This window comes from Bos javanicus, chromosome 14 (genome assembly GCF_032452875.1).
Source record: "Bos javanicus breed banteng chromosome 14, ARS-OSU_banteng_1.0, whole genome shotgun sequence".
Classification (NCBI taxonomy): domain Eukaryota; kingdom Metazoa; phylum Chordata; class Mammalia; order Artiodactyla; family Bovidae; genus Bos; species Bos javanicus.
In genome coordinates, this window is record NC_083881.1 from 64,934,353 (window position 1) to 64,951,540 (window position 17,188).

The window sequence follows — 17,188 nt, forward strand, 5'->3', positions numbered from 1 at the left end:
CTTCACAGAAATACTTGATTTGTCTGAATGAATTTAAAAACCCACAACTGAAGAAAATCAGAAAAACCTGGTTTTAAATATCAAAAGATCCTGAATGAAAAGTATTTCTGCAGGCCACACTATACAAGTTTTATTGATCAGTGTATTTCTTCGCAGTATGAAACTGTTGGCAAAATTGGACATAAGAAAATAAACTTACTGGTAAATATCTTTCCTGAGGACGGATCTGCCAAGGGGATTGTCAGCCTGGGGAGCCATAGCAACAGAGCCAATCTTCAGAACCATGGTATCTTCCTTTGCTGTCTGATTAACTGTAACGAAAAAAGTAGATTCATGAGGAAACAGTGGATCTGTGCACAACCTCATGTATAAGGAGAAATTTTGAAGAATGGGACAGACATACATTAAGATAAGACCATAAATGAGGACAAGAAAAAATATGCTTAAAATAGAAATATTCAATGCTCTGTCCATTGTTTCTTTTATATCCCACTAAGTACTTCTCTGCACAGACAATTAAAAATGGCAATAAAATAATTCACCCAACATAAAAACATGCAATATTAATTATATATAAGTAATACTGAAGTAGCGTATTTATCTAATTTCATGATGTGATACTACTACATTTTTCTCCCAAGTGATTTTCAACCTTTGGTTTTCAACACTGTACTGTTGCTTACAAATACATTAAAGGATATCAAAAAGTCAGTAACAAATTCTCCAAGTTGTTTGAATTTACATAATTGTACTAATACAACACACATATAGGAACACACAAGAGCACTTTAAGGTGTAACATGTGAGCTGAAGGCTGCAACAGTAAAGAAAGAAAAAAACAAGTAACTGATTAATATATAAGGGCTTTTCAACTTGCTATTCTAGGCACTTTTTAATGTTAATAATTTCTACTGTGGAACTGCTTGAGAAATAGTAATTTCACACTTGTGTAAAAGTCCTATTTCCTAATGGAACCTAAAACTAAGGTAAGTATTTTCAGAAAACAAGAAAAGGTAAAAGGGTATATTAATTCTGATTCATTAAACTGAATTAAAAAAAATTTATCACATGTTCTCATGTTACAAAGCTAAACAATTCTATAAGCCATTGGCTAATTCAATGTCTTTTTAAAAAATTATTTGGAATAAAGAGCTTTTTTGGATGCCCTCATTAATTTACATTAAATTTATTCCTTCTTTCCCCACAGATGAGTCTACTGCAGTAGCTGTTCAAAATTGTTTAAAAATTGTTAACAATATACAATTTTCTGGGTTTTGAAGAAAATATATAGTAAAATTCATAATTTCTTTCAAAGAACTATCATCTGCCACAAATGGAACAGAAAAGGACTGGCTCTGCAAGACCTCAGGAATATCCTGAACAGAACATGCCTACAAAGGCATACAATCCATATTTCCCAAACTGTGGTGCCCAAAGAATGCAAAAGCTAAGAGATTATTTCCAGCTGCTTCGACAAAACACTTGGTATGGTCTGACTTAGATTAGTCTAAAAAGGAAAGTCAGAATTAGGAAAATCAGAAAAAATAAGAAGAAAGATATTCAGCGAGGAAAAGAAGGAACCAGAATAAGACGTACATAAGGGAGAGGCAAAATGGCAGGGGAAGTGGAAAGACAGCAAAGGGGGAAGAAAGAGATGAGCAATCATAATAAATATCAGCATGTGGATGCTGCAACACAGATGATATTTTTGAATGTCCACAGCAAAAAAGATCAAATTAAACACTACTTCTCATGAAGTTACACTATTTTCAAATGACTAGAGGTCTGGCTTGATTATAGGTGCTTATACTATGAAACCTGTTTACATTTCACAGATCCTGCATTTTATGTCAGGCTTATCAAATAGTTTCATGTGGGTAAAACCTCTGATTAAGCAGAAGGCATCAATTAAATCAATAAATAGTAAGCCTGGAGAACAGACCATACCACAAAAGTGCGATTAGTGTACTTGCTAACTGTTCTTCCAGGCTACAGATACTACCCACCATATGAAAGTCTAAAACGTAATAGAAACACTGCAGTAAATGAGGTACATATGGAAGAAAAATGACGTCCTTAGTGTTACACACAAAGCCAGATCCAAGAACAGAATTCTGTTTCTCTTAGAGCCAAAAGTATTCTCACTAGATTAAACTGACTACAAAGTTATATAATAATAATAAAAAGCATTTAATGCATATCATTCATGAACTAAATTAAAATAATCAATTTTATTATAGAAAGTATTCAGCTTATCAAAATGTATCCAGAGATACAAGAAAAACTAGTAAAAAATAGGTATTTATACAAGAAAGCGCCCTGAGTCATGTCTTTAGTTATTTGATAGCTGGGGGGAAAAAAAAAACAAAACAGGCTTCCCTTTTTTGGTTTATTTCACCTGCATTTAATAGTTGGACCAAATGAGGAAGTGTTCCCTCTAGAAGCATTTTCAACATGAAAATGAATGCCTTCCTTCTTTGCTGTAACTGTATTTTTAAAAATTGAGCCTCATGAGGAACTACTCACTCTAGAAGACTCATATCAGATCCAAAAAACAGCCCTCTGTTATGAAATAAATAGCTTAAGCTGGAAGTCAAACACCTGTAGATTCAGAATCTTGATAATAATCGCACATAAAGCAAGCAATATTCATGTCGAAAACCAGACTTTAATATAACTTCTTTAAATATTAGAATGTTAAATATATTTTTATTATTAATTGAATTTTACAGATGAACTATTCGAAACTTGTACATTTCATGTAAAATGAAACATACGTCTGAAAGACTTTATCTTTTCTTGAGGCAAGAGAGTATGTATTGAAAATGAAAAGGCTAAGAACAAATCTGAAATTATGAGCTTGATTAAGTAACCAAAAGCTTAAAAGAGCAGAATCTTCATGAAATTGTCAGACAATAAAAGACTGTTGTTCATAGCTAAGTTTTTTAAAAATTCAATATGAAATAAAAACATTTTAGAGACTTTAATTTTCCTTTAAGATTCTCAGTATAAACTCTATATAATAAAACATCTAAAATCTCAAAGGTATTTGAACTTGCCACTGCAATGTTAAACTTTTATAAAGCCACAACTATAATGACAACCTCACATTAAGCTATCAACAAAAGGTACTATTAGTTATTGACATATTTTCAGCTGAAGACACAATGAAGGCTCAATAATATGTAACCCAGTGATTATGTACATTAATGGGAAATACAGTCACATTCAGTTTGACAATCATCTCTGAAAGACACAAACTGCTTGGAGATAGTTTTATAGTTTCTGCTAAGAAGTATGAAATGGCAACATTTCAGTATGCTATCACACTCAATAAGACATAATTTCCATTCAGTTTAATTAATCTGATTAAAAATATTATGCTCATTTGAATTACAGCAGTAATGAAGAAGATAAAGTGGCCCCAAAATTTAACATAATATGTCAAGACATTATATATATATGTGTGTGTATATGTGTGTGTGTGTGTGTGTGTGTGTGTGTGTGTGTGTGTATAGTGGATAGGCACATGTTTTGGCAATTGATAGTATCTCAGATACAGATATGAGAACAGGTATAAGCAAAGATATACATGCTGATATAAATATAGGGGTACACATAGACACACATACACACACACACACACACAGAGTCAAATAGCAAAAAAAAACACAAAACATGAAAAGACATGTGCAATACAATGCAGGTGAAACAACAGGCTTCACACAGAGTTCTTAATAAATGACGAAGAACAGATGAGCAACTCTTTAGGAAAAAAGTATACTTTTCATTAATGAGACTGACAAAAGACCAAAAAGCATGACAGATCTCTATTACAAGGACACCAAGGAAACAGTATAAACTGGTCAGGCAATTTATAGGAGAGCATTTTGACACCCCTTAACATTTTTAAGGTAGATACCCTTTGATCTAGCAATCCTTTTGCTAGAAATTTATTCTATATATACTCACCCAAGTCATGAAAAATACCAGCAAAAGGTGTTTATTACACTAAGTGTTCATATAAGCAAAGGATCAAAATTAACCAAAAGTCCACAGAGAAATGTGGCAGACAGTATTTTCCAAAGATGGCTGTAACAAGGTCCCTTCCCTAACTTCCACCTCATATGCTCTTATTCAAGGTTACATGCTTAGCAGGTACTTCAGGGTCACAATTTTGAAATTATACCTTAAAAATCCCACCACAAGCAGCACCAAAAAAGAACAAAGGAGCTTGAAAAATAAACTAGGAAAAGTCTAGAAACCTTCTGTAATTACAACCAATTGAAGATTTTCCTAGTTACAGCAAGAAAATGGGAAACTTAAAGCAGTATCAACAAAACTGTGTGATACACAGTATTCATTATAAAATTTAACTAAATGTTCATAAAACAATAAGCCAACAAACAAAACAAATACATGCACAAAGGAGAGAAAGTTTTTCCTTTCCCTCCCTTTTCTCAAATAGCCAGGTGAGTATCCCTTTGGACATCTATACAAATCAATGAAGCACAGAACCTGTTTTGATGAACCACCACTGAGTATGACAGAAAAATGAGGCTAGGGTAAACCCATGAAACCCCTGACCTCTGTCTATCGTGAAGGTGCTCAGCCACAGGTACTACCACCTTTACTAACAGGGAGCTCCCTTCATGCTTCCTGTTGACTCAATACTATCATTCAGAAACTACTACAAATCCTGCCTCGTCAAAAAAGCTTCAAAGCAGATTGGTGGTTAATCAACACCATAGAATTCTCAACAAAGAAATGCCATATAAGCCAGCAATTTAACACCGAGGTACATACTCAAAAGAATCAAAAATGAGTTTGAACAGACAAGTATATAGCAGCATTACTCACAACATCAGTGGAAACAATCCAAGTGTCTGATAGAAGACTGGATTTAAAAAATGGGGTATATCCATACAATAGATACTATTCTACCATAAAAATAAATGAAATTATGATGCATGGTATACAACATGAATGAACCCTGAAAACATTATGCTAAGCGAAATAAGCCAGACACAAAAGGACAAATATTCTCTGATTCAACTCATATGAAATACCTACAACAGGCAATTTCAGAGAGACAGAAAGTAAGCAAGGGGGAGTTATTCTTCAGTCTGTAAGGTACACAGTTACTGCTTGGGGTGATGAAAACATTTTGGAGATAGAAAGTGGGAATGGCTGCACAAGACTGCCAATATAATTTATTCCATTAGTGCAGTATGTGGAGTGTTGGCTAATTTTATAAAGCAATTTTTAGTTATCTTAGGTATATAGAACACAATATTGGAGGTCAACAAAACAAATGACAGAAAGTATAAGCTTTATTAGCAAAAGACCTAAAGAAAAACATTTCCTATTTCTTACTCTAGTAATCAGCAGAGTCAGAAACACACACAGTATTTAAAAGTTATTTAAAATAAGACTGGAAAAAAAAATTCTAAAAAGAATACCTTCAATACTTGGCTGCATTTCTTCTGTTTTTGGAACAAAAATTCTGATTACGCTTGTGTTGATATAAATCAAAGGTAAATTGCGTGAAGTCAGTGTATGGGTCCTCATGGGCTGACCTGGAGATTTTCTTTTCTCTGTTTGGGTCCTTGGTAGTTTTGCTTGAAATATACTTGCAATGGCATTAAGTAAAGGAAAACAAAGGACAATATCAAAGGCTTGTGCTGAAAGAAGTATTTCATGAAGAAAATGAGGGGAACCATCTGTTAAACCTTCAGATAACTTATGAAAACTTCTTCGCTCATTTCTTGATGTTAACTTGTGGCGAACATTTTTTGTTACAGCTTTTGTGTATGTCAAAGACAGAAATCCATGCTGCTGATGAGAGCCATCTAGAAGCTTTGCAGTTGTCTGTTCCAGAAAGAGGAAATCACAATACATATTTTATTCAAAAAGAAAAAAAAAAGAATTTGAAAGCAGAAAACAATCTAGGTTGGTACTATTATATTTTGTTATTGTCAATATTTTTCCCCATGATTAATCAGATGTTTAATATAAATAAAAAAATAAAAACACACTTAACGAGCACATTACTAATCAATTCTATAGACAGGGCAAAAGCCTCTAAGACTCAGAATGACTGAACTCAGGTTAGGAGTCCTGGGTTGTAGTTCTAGGTCTTGAGAGAGGTAATTAACCTCTTTGTGCCTGTTTCTATAATTTCTACATTTTCTACAACACTCAGAATTTGGAACAGTTCATATATAGATTTATCTTTTCATTCTTGATAATTTTTCATTAAAAGTAGCAATACGCTGTCATAATTTGGGTCAGACAGGGTTTATGAAAGAAAAATTGAAATAACCATGTTATGTATTTTCATTGGTGATCAACAACCTGAAAAGTTGATTGACTTCACTTGACTTAACATTTATAAAAACAAAGATTTTCCTCTGTAATCTCACTAATATATATGAAGAGCCCATAAGACAAGCATCACTGATATCACACTTTGATAACTGAATTAACCATTTAATGCATATAAAGAAAAAATGGTATCATGAGACAAAAATAGCTTTCTTTTAGAACTTGTCTATTTTCCGGGACTATCATATTGTTTATAAAACCTACCTAAAAACTCTCTTTCAACTCATATTCCCTGGATTTAATACCATATTAACACACATAAATATCTGATTAAGACTGAAAACTGTATCATAACAACTTCAGTACTTGTGACAAAACTTGTCCAATAAACTTATATTCAAATTGAAAAGAGCATATTTTTCAGGGTAAAATAAAACATGTAATTTGAATTTCTCAACATATAAAAAGGATATTTTTGAGTAAAGTTTTCCTGAACCAATTAATGTACATAAAATTCTATTCTGCAAATTAAAGTATAATTACTCAAAATACAACCCCTCTTCCCAAGGCTTGATAAAGATTTTTAGTTATTGGAGTTCAAAGAGTGATGTTAAGAGAGGAAGTGAACCAGGAAAAATGAAAAAGAAGGAAATACATTCACATAAACAAGAAAAAAGTGAGAAGGAGCAAAGCAACAATATGTCAGAGCCTACGTTATTCCATCATCAGTAAACCTCTTCTTCTACTTCTATTTTCTGCTTCTCATTTTGTTGCCTATCACACAATGAGAATAAAATAGTATGAAACTCAGTGCTCTGTTAATTTTGTTTTAAATTTGGATTTTATAGTGAAGAAAGACAAGATAAAATTTACCTTTGCAAAAGTATCTCAAAATCAACTTTTTGACCATTAAAAAGAGCTTGTAAAGTAAGCATTAAATAGATATGCAATATAATAACTTTTCATATAATTGTCCTGCCCTCAGAACATCTTTTACTTTGTCCAACTTTCTCACTTCATTTTATCTTATTTCCCTCTCTTTTGGCTTTCTACCCTCAAAACAAAAGGAAATACAGTAAAACAAGAAAAAGTGATTGCAATCTCATCACTATGATGCTGAACTGCGGGCAAACGTAGATGGACCTGGGTGCTGTGGGTGGCTGCAACGGGAGAGGCCACAGCAACACTGTCTCTAGGTGTCTCAACTGGGGATTAAGGTGTCGAGGGGTAGAACCAACCATAATCCAGATGAATCACCTCAAAGCTTAATTAATGGCAACATTTGAATCCTGGAAATAGTATAAAAGGCATTTGAAAGTATAAATGTTTTGATTTGGTAAAGATAGTTTTAAACATGTTGACTGTAGGTATTAAAAGGTAAATACCCATGAGAGAAAGTGTGTTAAAGTGCTGCATTCCTACCTGCGCTAGTAGAATGAGTGAAAAAACATAAAGTATGGATGAATACTAGCTAGAATTGAAATAAGTATTACCTTTCATAAAGTAATAATAATATTTTCTACTACTTAAAATGAAAGTCAGGCCAATGATAATTATTAAAATGTTAAGAAAATTCAAAATTTAGAAAAATTGATAAAATTCTAAAACACATTAACAATAATTTTGGTTTGCTTTCATGAATACATGTTAAAATTGTTAAGAAAGCTTCTCATGGATGCTAATGAACATTTAAAGAGAAGAAAATAAATCTAAACAGAATGTCCATTAATACAAAGGCCACATTTAGGGACAATTTTTATCCAGACTAGACTAGAAAAAATTAAAAAATCAAATCAGAAACTACTATTTGCTATGCAATTACCGCGTTAAACACTAAATCTAAGAACACAATTATTTAAAATATTTGGCTAATTTTTACACTTTATTTTTAAAGATATATGTCTTAATTCCTTTTAAGTTACAAAAAAAGGGGAAATAAATACTAGTTTTCAGATGCTGAGAAAATAATAACATTTGCACTTAATAGTTTCTTAAGAGGATTTCTATTACCATTGTGAAAATCTACTCAATATTTAAAATTTACATGTGTTTTTATTGACTTAAAAATATCATTTAAAAGAACTAGCTTAATAATATATTCAGATATTTTATACCACCAGGGGAAAAAAAAGTTTTAAACTTCTAAAACCCACTGGTATACAGTCTAGTATTCCTCTTTCATCTAGTAATTGACAGATGTACAACCTTGTCCAGACTTAAGAGGCACCAAATAAATAAGGCACTTGGAGTTAGTTCTGAGAAGGAAACAGCATAATAATAGGGGAAAAAGCAGTGCAAGGAAGAATCATAAAAGGAATAACGAAAGCAGTATGGTCAACTCTTGATCAGTCAGTATATGTACAATTTAACAAACATACATAACATCCCACTTTGATTTTCCAATGATGATGATAAAATTAGTTTATATTCAATAAACCAGCATATTCAAGTAACCCAGAAACAAACTGGATTATAGTGCAAACAGTCTATAATTTAAGAATACATAATAGTTCATTTATAAAGCGAAAGATACAGAGGAAGATAAAAATCAAGAGTTGACTCTATGGATAGTTCCATTCCTTCTCTGGGTTCCTGTTAATGGGAGTTCTGTAGCGTAATTTAAAAATGATTTCTTACAGAAGGAAAGAAGCCAGAGCAATTACTGAAAGGGTCCTGGTTGCTGATGGGTCGAACCAACAAGGTGCGTCTGTTCAGCTTGTCAGTACAGGAAAGGAAGACACCTCCACATTGCCCCAGAGACCAACACTCTTCCCCAAGGCTTGAGGTGATGGACAGGAGCAAAGAAGGTGGAAAGACAAAAAGCAATAAAAGCCATAAGCAAAAAAAAAAAATCTGGACAGTTTTAATTTTGCTCAAGTTTGCAAAGGTTTAGGTTTGAGCCACTGCTAGGTATGGCCTCTGTCTGCACCATCTTCTGCAAAAGCATTGTTAATGGAAGTAAACAAAAAATTGTTGCTTTTAGTGTAAATGACTACTTTTAATTTATAATAAAGGACAATCCAACATGAACTCACTTATGGAAAAACTTAGGAAAAACTTCTAGAAGATCAAAATACTAACACATTAATGACAAAGTATATTAATAAAAGCAATCCTACCTTGATCTTATTAAAAATTTACTTAATTGCTATAACAGGAAAATGGTTACAAAACAAAAGCAACTTAAAGGAATAGTTTTACTTTGTAATGTAATTTTGTAAGAATAGGTCAAAAAGAATTTGCTGAGCTCTAATTCTTGTAACCATTAGCCCCACTGCATGAAAGAACAAAGATAAACAGTTTATAATATATTTTTAAAAAGTCATAATTACTAAATGAGTCTCACCACAGGTTTTTCTTTGCACTGTAGAAATACTCCTTCAAAATGTCCTGACTGCCAACCTTCCCCTGGCCTGGAAAACATAAGTTCACCTTATCTGTTCTCTTCAATTTTTCTGAGTTAAGAAATTGAGCATATACAACTATTTCAAGTCGTTATGATGTAAACAGTACTACACCGAACTAAAACGTGAAACTGACAAAGCAATCAATAGAACAATTCACATTAGCACCACACCCTGGTAGTTCTGCAGAGAGCAACTGTCTTAATGGTAAATTATATATTTACCAAGGTTATTTTTCTATCTCATTCATGTGACTCTGGGCTCCCCTTGTGGCTTAGACTCCAGTACTCTTGCCTGGAGAATCCCATGGACAGAGGAGCCTGGCGGACTACAGATCATGGTGTCGCAAAGAGTCGGACATGACTGAGCAACTAAGCACAAGCACATGTGACTCTAAGGTCCATAAGGGTATGGTTTATGTCTATTTTTGTTGAACACTATATCCCTAGTGCTTAGCATAGTGCTTGGGATATAATATACACTTAATAAACAGTTTGATTAAAAGAATGAATAAACGATCTAAATATTTAAAACTTACATAAAATTAACAGCAAAATCATTGATAATCTACAACATAAATTGTAATATTCACATAATCAAGAAATTATTTCAGCAATAAAATAAAATTCACATATATTTGCTAGGATCATTTTGATATGGAGATATACCATTCAAAAGGAACTGAACCACTGCATTATCAAAAATCAATCACTGATTCACTGTTATTCCAACAGAAACAATTATCATACACTTGGGAAAATAATACTATTATAACAGGTCTTAATATATACCCAGCAAAATATTTTTACCATCGAAATTTTGACACAATTTTTGGCTTTGACAGAGTTGAGAGTTATTTACATAAATGATATACATAATAAAGAATGAAAACTCAAATGTTTAAATGTAGAATTAGAAATCTCTTATAAAAGACTTTGGTTTTTAGAGTATATAATGCATTGATAAAGGTACAGAAATGTGTACTTTTGCAGACACTTAATTGTTGATGAATAAATATGAAAACGGGAAAAAAAAGGACTTTAAGGCTGTTTCTTTGCCAAAATACTATGAAAATGAAAATATGATGCTGTTTAGAAAACAGCTTTTAAAAACTATATGTGAGTTTTACAGTATATAAATCATATTTCAATTATTAAAAAAAACATTTCAGGGTAGTGTTATAAAGCAAAATAACCCCAAAGGCATCTGTATTTTTATTTGGGAAAAACTGATGATAAGTTGTTATATATGTATCTTTATGAAAATATCTAAAACTTTATTTTTTTACTACCATCATTCAATATTATAAACAAATCATACTTATTTATAATCTCCTTTTGGTAGAAATTTATTAGAAAGGAAAAATATAGTTATAGGAACATCTATTAATACCATAGGTACATTAATCTTCTGTGAGTTAGGAAGTCCTCAAAGTTGTAAGGAACATGAGAAGCTGCTCTACTTCTATAATGGTATAGGGAGTGGATGAGGAGTACACAGCAAAACCCAAAGCCATTAGCTGTGTCCCAGGCATCTTAGCAAATACACAACATGCACAACAAACTGTCAAGTGATTAGTAAAAGCAGCTTATTTCATTCAATATGACAAGGTAGATACTTAGGAACAGATTTGCCCTCTTATAAAATAAAACTTTATTATATTCCATATATGAATGATACTAAGTAAAATTAATATATCTGTTAAGAACCATCTTTGGGAATTACTACAATATTTTTTAAAATAACTAACCAAATTAAAATATAAAAATTCTTTCACAGACTTTGGTCAAAGAAAATAGTTTTTCCCATATTCATTATTCATTACTTACCTGCTTCTATAGTGATCAATATTGAAACTTTCTACTTTACATTTCACTTTAGTGTACACATCCTGGACATCTATTGAAGCACTGAGATCTTCTAGTTCACTGACCATACAAAGTTCTGCAATAGGAAGCAAATACTAAATTAGTATAGGGCTCACAATCAACATAAAAACTTTCAATTTTACATTTAATGTTGCCATATATATCCTTGACATGTACAGAGGGACTGAGAGTTTCTGTTCACTAACCACATAAAAATTTACAATAACTACAAAATTAATATTAATATATGCATCAAAATTAATAAGATAGGATACTTATTTCAAAATAAGGGAAATACCAGTTAATGTATGAAGTATTACATCTAATATCAGTCAACAATCTCTGCAATATTTTCAGTGATATGACCACTGAAGAAAGTACAAATACAGTTAAAATAATATGTTTTATATTGGTGACTTTTACCACAATAAAAAAAAAAATTACCTCATGGCTTTTGGAGTGAATTTTAATACAAACAAGACAGAACTGAGGTAATATAGGCACCACGTTAGTACTGCTAACAGAAATCACTTGAATTAGATCTAATGATGTTTGACTTAAATGACAGTGATTAAATAAAACAAGGTCTCCAATTTCTTCTAAAAACAGTGTTTAATATTTTATCTGTAGAGTAGAAAAGTAACCCTATACCTATGCCTTTATTGTCAGGATCTGGAGCAAAGAGCTTTACAGTAATTTTGGGGAGCACCCACTGCATCCATAGACTAACACGACCACTGGATCCACCAATGTTACTTGTAGTCTGTTCCAAGGTAACAGAATCTGAGAATGGTGAATCATCAACAGCTTGGACAGAATCTCCCTGGGATAAGAAATAACAACAACAATAGTTTTTAACTTGAATAAATATAAGTAAAAATTTACCATTTAAGTAAATATAAGTAAATATAAATAAACAATAATGTTTATATTTATATATTAAATAATACACATTCATATTTATAAAATATTTATATACATATAAATATAAGTAAAAATTTACCACCTGCAATTATTCCTTATAATTTATATATGATAATGCAAATCACCTAAGTGCTTATATATGCCAATAATATAAACATAGACTAATCATATCATTTTCATAGTTTCAGTGTACATGCATGCCATTCCAGGTTCCTCTAAACAAGTTAGGATCATACTAATGAGTATTTTCTTATAGAATAGCTATAGCCAAGGGCCAAATCTGGCTCTATTTTTGGAAATAAAGTTTAACTACCTCACAGTCACATCACTCATTTATCTATTGCCTATGACTACTGTTTAGCAGAGATATGTAGTTGCTTTAGAGATGCTACGATCCACAAAGCCTACAATATTTACTATCTTGCCATTAAAATGTCTGTCTAACCCTACTAAGGCACATTTATGTATGAATCTACAACAACCATAGAAAAATATACCATAGTTAGCATGATTTAAAAAACAGCAAAGCATGCATCATGCCTCATATAGTTTAATAGTAAGAGGACTTTTAAAAGTTAGCAGATTCAATGCCAGACTTTTTAAATGACTTATGTGGTTAGAAGTCTCTTAATTAGAGGTAGAGAACATAAGCTTATTCAATTCAACAAATACATAATGAATTCCAGTTATGTATAAGGTCCTAACTTTGGTACTAACAAACTTTCTGAAGAAGTCTGTTGGATGTTTTTTTTTGTTGTTTGTTTGTTTGTTTTTTTAATCTTTTCAACAGCTGAAAATAAATCCTGGTTTGAAGATAAACAGCTTCAGTCTCAAAGGTAGGAAGAGATGGTGCCTGAAACAGTGATTACTCATGGATTACCTAATTAAGGATTTATTTTTAAATCCCAACCTTGCTATCCATTGAAAATATTCAAAACAACTTGACAACCTAAACCCATTCTCTGTGAACTGATCAAATACACCATAGCATGCTTCCTTAAAGACGTATATATATTTAAATACTCGTTATATGCACTTAAGTTTAGTTTGGCAGGCAACATGCTGTACTAGGATAAAGACTTCGGACACTAGTCATGTAATCTGACCTCTCAGAATTTGTTACCCACCACTTCAAAATGGTTATTAGAATGATATTTATTTCTCAATTATGATTAAATAAGAACATGATAGAAAAGTGATTGCATATAATGCATAATTCACAAATAGCATGTACAATTATCACCATCAAGTGGACTACTTTAGAAACCGATACAATCCTATAGAATTTGGTATGCTATACCTTCTTGCCCTTCTCATTCTGTCATACTTATAACTTCAGCACATTTACTTTGCCATAAACATTGAATCTATAACACTTAGTTGATGCTTTGAGTGTCAAAAAAATATTCACTTCCAATGCTAAGGATTCATGACGAGTAGTGAACTATCAGCACAAAACATCCCTTAACGTTTAATAGAAGACAATACAAAAATACTCTTTTTTATGGGTAGTTTTTTGGAGCAGAAGCCACTAATCTCTTAGCCAAGGCATTAGACAGCCCCTAAGCATATTGAAAAGCAGAGACATTACTTTGCCAACAAAGGTCCGTTTAGTCAAGGCTATGGTTTTTCCAGTGGTTATGTATGGATGCGAGAGGGACTGTGAAGAAAGCTGAGCGCAGAAGAATTGATGCTTTTGAACTATAGTGTTGGAGAAGACTCTTGAGAGTCCCTTGGACTGCAAGGAGATCCAACCAGTCCATTCTGAAGGAGATCAGCCCTGGGATTTCTTTGGAAGGAATGATGCTAAAGCTGAAACTCCAGTACTTTGGCCACCTCATACGGAGAGTTGACTCATTGGAAAAGACTCTGATGCTGGGAGGGCTTGGGGGCAGGAGGAGAAGGGGACGACAGAGGATGAGATGGCTGGATGGCATCACTGACTCGATGGACATGAGTTTGAGTGAACTCCGGGACATGGTGATGGACAGGGAAGCCTGGCGTGCTGCGATTCATGGGGTCGCAAAGAGTTGAACTGAACTGAACTGAAGAGAAGAGACAAGTAAAACTTCTTACAAAACCAAAGACCCTATATTCGTTACCAAAGACGTGACCTCTACACAGGTTAACAGTTCAGTTCAGTCACTCAGTCGTGTCTGACTCTTTGCAACCCCATGAATCGCAGCACACCAGGCCTTCCTGTCCATCACCATCTCCCGGAGTTCACTCAGACTCACATCCATCGAGTCAGTGATGCCATCCAGCCATCTCATCCTCTGTCGCCCCCTTCTCCTCCTGCCCCCAATCCCTCCCAGCAACAGAGTCTTTTCCAATGAGTCAACTCTTCACATGAGGTGGCCAAAGTACTGGAGTTTCAGCTTTAGCATCATTAGTGCATCCTATATGAAGTTTTTCCCTTGACCTCAGTTCTACAACAACTTTCAATCAGAAGAAAATTCAATTTCCTTGAATCTCCGAAAGGAGATCAAATAGAGAAGATTTTCACAAAACAACAGGCACATGTTCACTAGGCACCAAGCACAGCAAAGCAATAGTGTCCTGTGATTCAGTGTGACAGAAAATTATAGTCTTAACACCTGAAAACAGTATAATCATTATTTGTTCAATTACACCAAGAAAAGCAAACTGCTCATTGCTGGTGATGTTTGCATCTAAACATTTTCCCCAAAATAAATACAAATGTTTTCATCTAAACGTTTTCCCCAAAAAAATAAAAAATAAATTTATTTTTATTTCCCCAAAATAAAAATAAATGGTCCTAAATCTACTAAAATTGAAATTCCTAGAATTTGAGAAGCTATATACAAATGAAGATTTTTCATTAGCTGTCTAAAGTACCACAACATCTAATGAAAAGCACAAACTAATACCAGAGAAAGACACATTTTACAAAGTCAAATTCAGTAAAAGACTACATAATGTAGTCAGTATGCCTTTCTCTATGAATTGGTTCTTTGAGCAGAAGAACTCAGAGATTAAATTCTCGCTCTAACACTCAGAAGAACATTATAACCTCAAGAATGGAAATTACAGGGGAAAAAAAAAAATCTCAAATCAACAAGACCTTGATTTTTAACACTACTAAGTATACTGAGCAGGAACGCTAAGAAAACTGTGGCTTCAAATTCAATAAGCAAGCACTCCTAAGAGAGAGTTTTGCTCTCCTTCTTCATGTAGTTTCAGTTTTCATTTTGGATTTATAACATTTTGTGTGGTATTGTTAAATATGTCTGTGCACTCATTTTCTGTTCAATTTCTAAATGTACAGCAAAAATTGAGCCAGAATTGGAGATGCTGACTATTTTCCCACAGGTCTTTATGCCAAGGTTTAAAATATACAGTTCAATTCTTTCACCATTTTGTTGCAAATTGACTAAAATACTGAGTTTATTTTGCTAACTGAATTTATCTTTGTTCATCTGGAAGAGCAAACGCTTCAGTTCTTCATCCTTGGCCTGTTTCAGAGCTCAGGGATGATCAGACTTTTGGCTACACTGCGGCTCTCTTATCAAAATAACTCCAGCATTCTTGTTCAGTCACAAAGCTTCCCAAAGGGCTATACACTTCCACTGCTGTTTGTACTTAAGTCAACAGTACCAAGTGGCCTGCTGTGGTTTCCACTACCTATGCTCTCATCATTCCACTGTGAAGGGTGGGAAAAATTAACTGTTTTAAGCTCAGTACTTAAGCCTGTCACTCATATTTGTTCCTCGACCACCACTCAGATCAGGATTCAGGAGGCTAGGACTATATCCACTGAAAAGTATATTGCTCCTTATCAACATTTCAACATAAAAAGAATGGCTCAGTATTTAAAGTATAAATCATCACAGGATCATACAATCAAATACTTCTCTTCTACTTAATACAAACAATTGTTAGGAGTGAGCTTTTTTAAGCCAGATTCATTTATAGTGAATTCTTTATAGTCAAAATATTTTAAAAATAATAGTAGTTTTGACCCTACTTAGACAGAAATACCTTAGTGTTTTTAAACTTTATATATTTTTGGAATGCAAATAATTAATTAGAAATGTAAATATACAGAAATATAAATAAGCACAACAAATATAAGGTGACCTCAGATTAATGGATTATATTTATATAATAAAACTATTTGAATTAAAAAAAATAAGCCAACAATTGAAAACTTAAAGACATCTTCTAGGACTTCCCCAGTGATTCAGTGGTAAAGAATCCACCTGCAGTGCAGAAGATATGGGTTCAATCCTTGGGTCAGAAGATCCCCTGGAGGAGGAAATGGCAACCCATTCCAGTATTCTTGCCTGGAAAATCCCATGGACAGAGGAGCCTTGCAGGCTACAGTCTATGGGGTCACAAAGAGTCACACAGGACAGCAAGAGCTAGCGACATCTTCTGGCATGATTATTTTGAAACGACAAAAGCGTTTCAAACAACAAACTATTGTGCTGATTTACATGCGAAGGCTAACCAATAACCTCCTATACGTACCGCCTTATTCAATTAAGTAGATGACATTAAAAATGCTAGAAATTTTACATTTTAAATAACATTTTCATCCTAAATGTTGAAGATAAAATCATTTAAAGACAAACATTTAATGAAATAAGTTTATTTTGAGGAAGAAATTTAAAACTACGAGACATTCTTAAAATAGTACTT

The 17,188-nt window shown here is 33.0% G+C and overlaps 1 protein-coding gene across 21 annotated transcripts in view; it reads right to left on the reverse strand.

Annotated features, from left to right (window-relative positions):
* The window catches only part of VPS13B (vacuolar protein sorting 13 homolog B), an 804,527-nt gene that overhangs the window by 354,208 nt on the left and 433,131 nt on the right, over window positions 1-17,188 (reverse strand). For 14 of the 21 annotated variants that reach the window (XM_061438325.1, XM_061438316.1, XM_061438319.1 and 11 more), the window contains 5 exons: window positions 12,251-12,422; window positions 11,561-11,675; window positions 8,965-9,106; window positions 5,463-5,871; window positions 200-311 (listed from right to left, as the gene is read on the reverse strand). In XM_061438325.1, the coding sequence (XP_061294309.1) occupies window positions 200-311; window positions 5,463-5,871; window positions 8,965-9,106; window positions 11,561-11,675; window positions 12,251-12,422 (950 nt within the window). Of the gene's footprint in view, window positions 1-199; window positions 312-5,462; window positions 5,872-8,964; window positions 9,107-9,673; window positions 9,741-11,560; window positions 11,676-12,250; window positions 12,423-13,134; window positions 13,377-17,188 lie in introns of those variants that run through there. The other 7 variants (XM_061438321.1, XM_061438322.1, XM_061438324.1 and 4 more) reach the window with 4 other exon arrangements.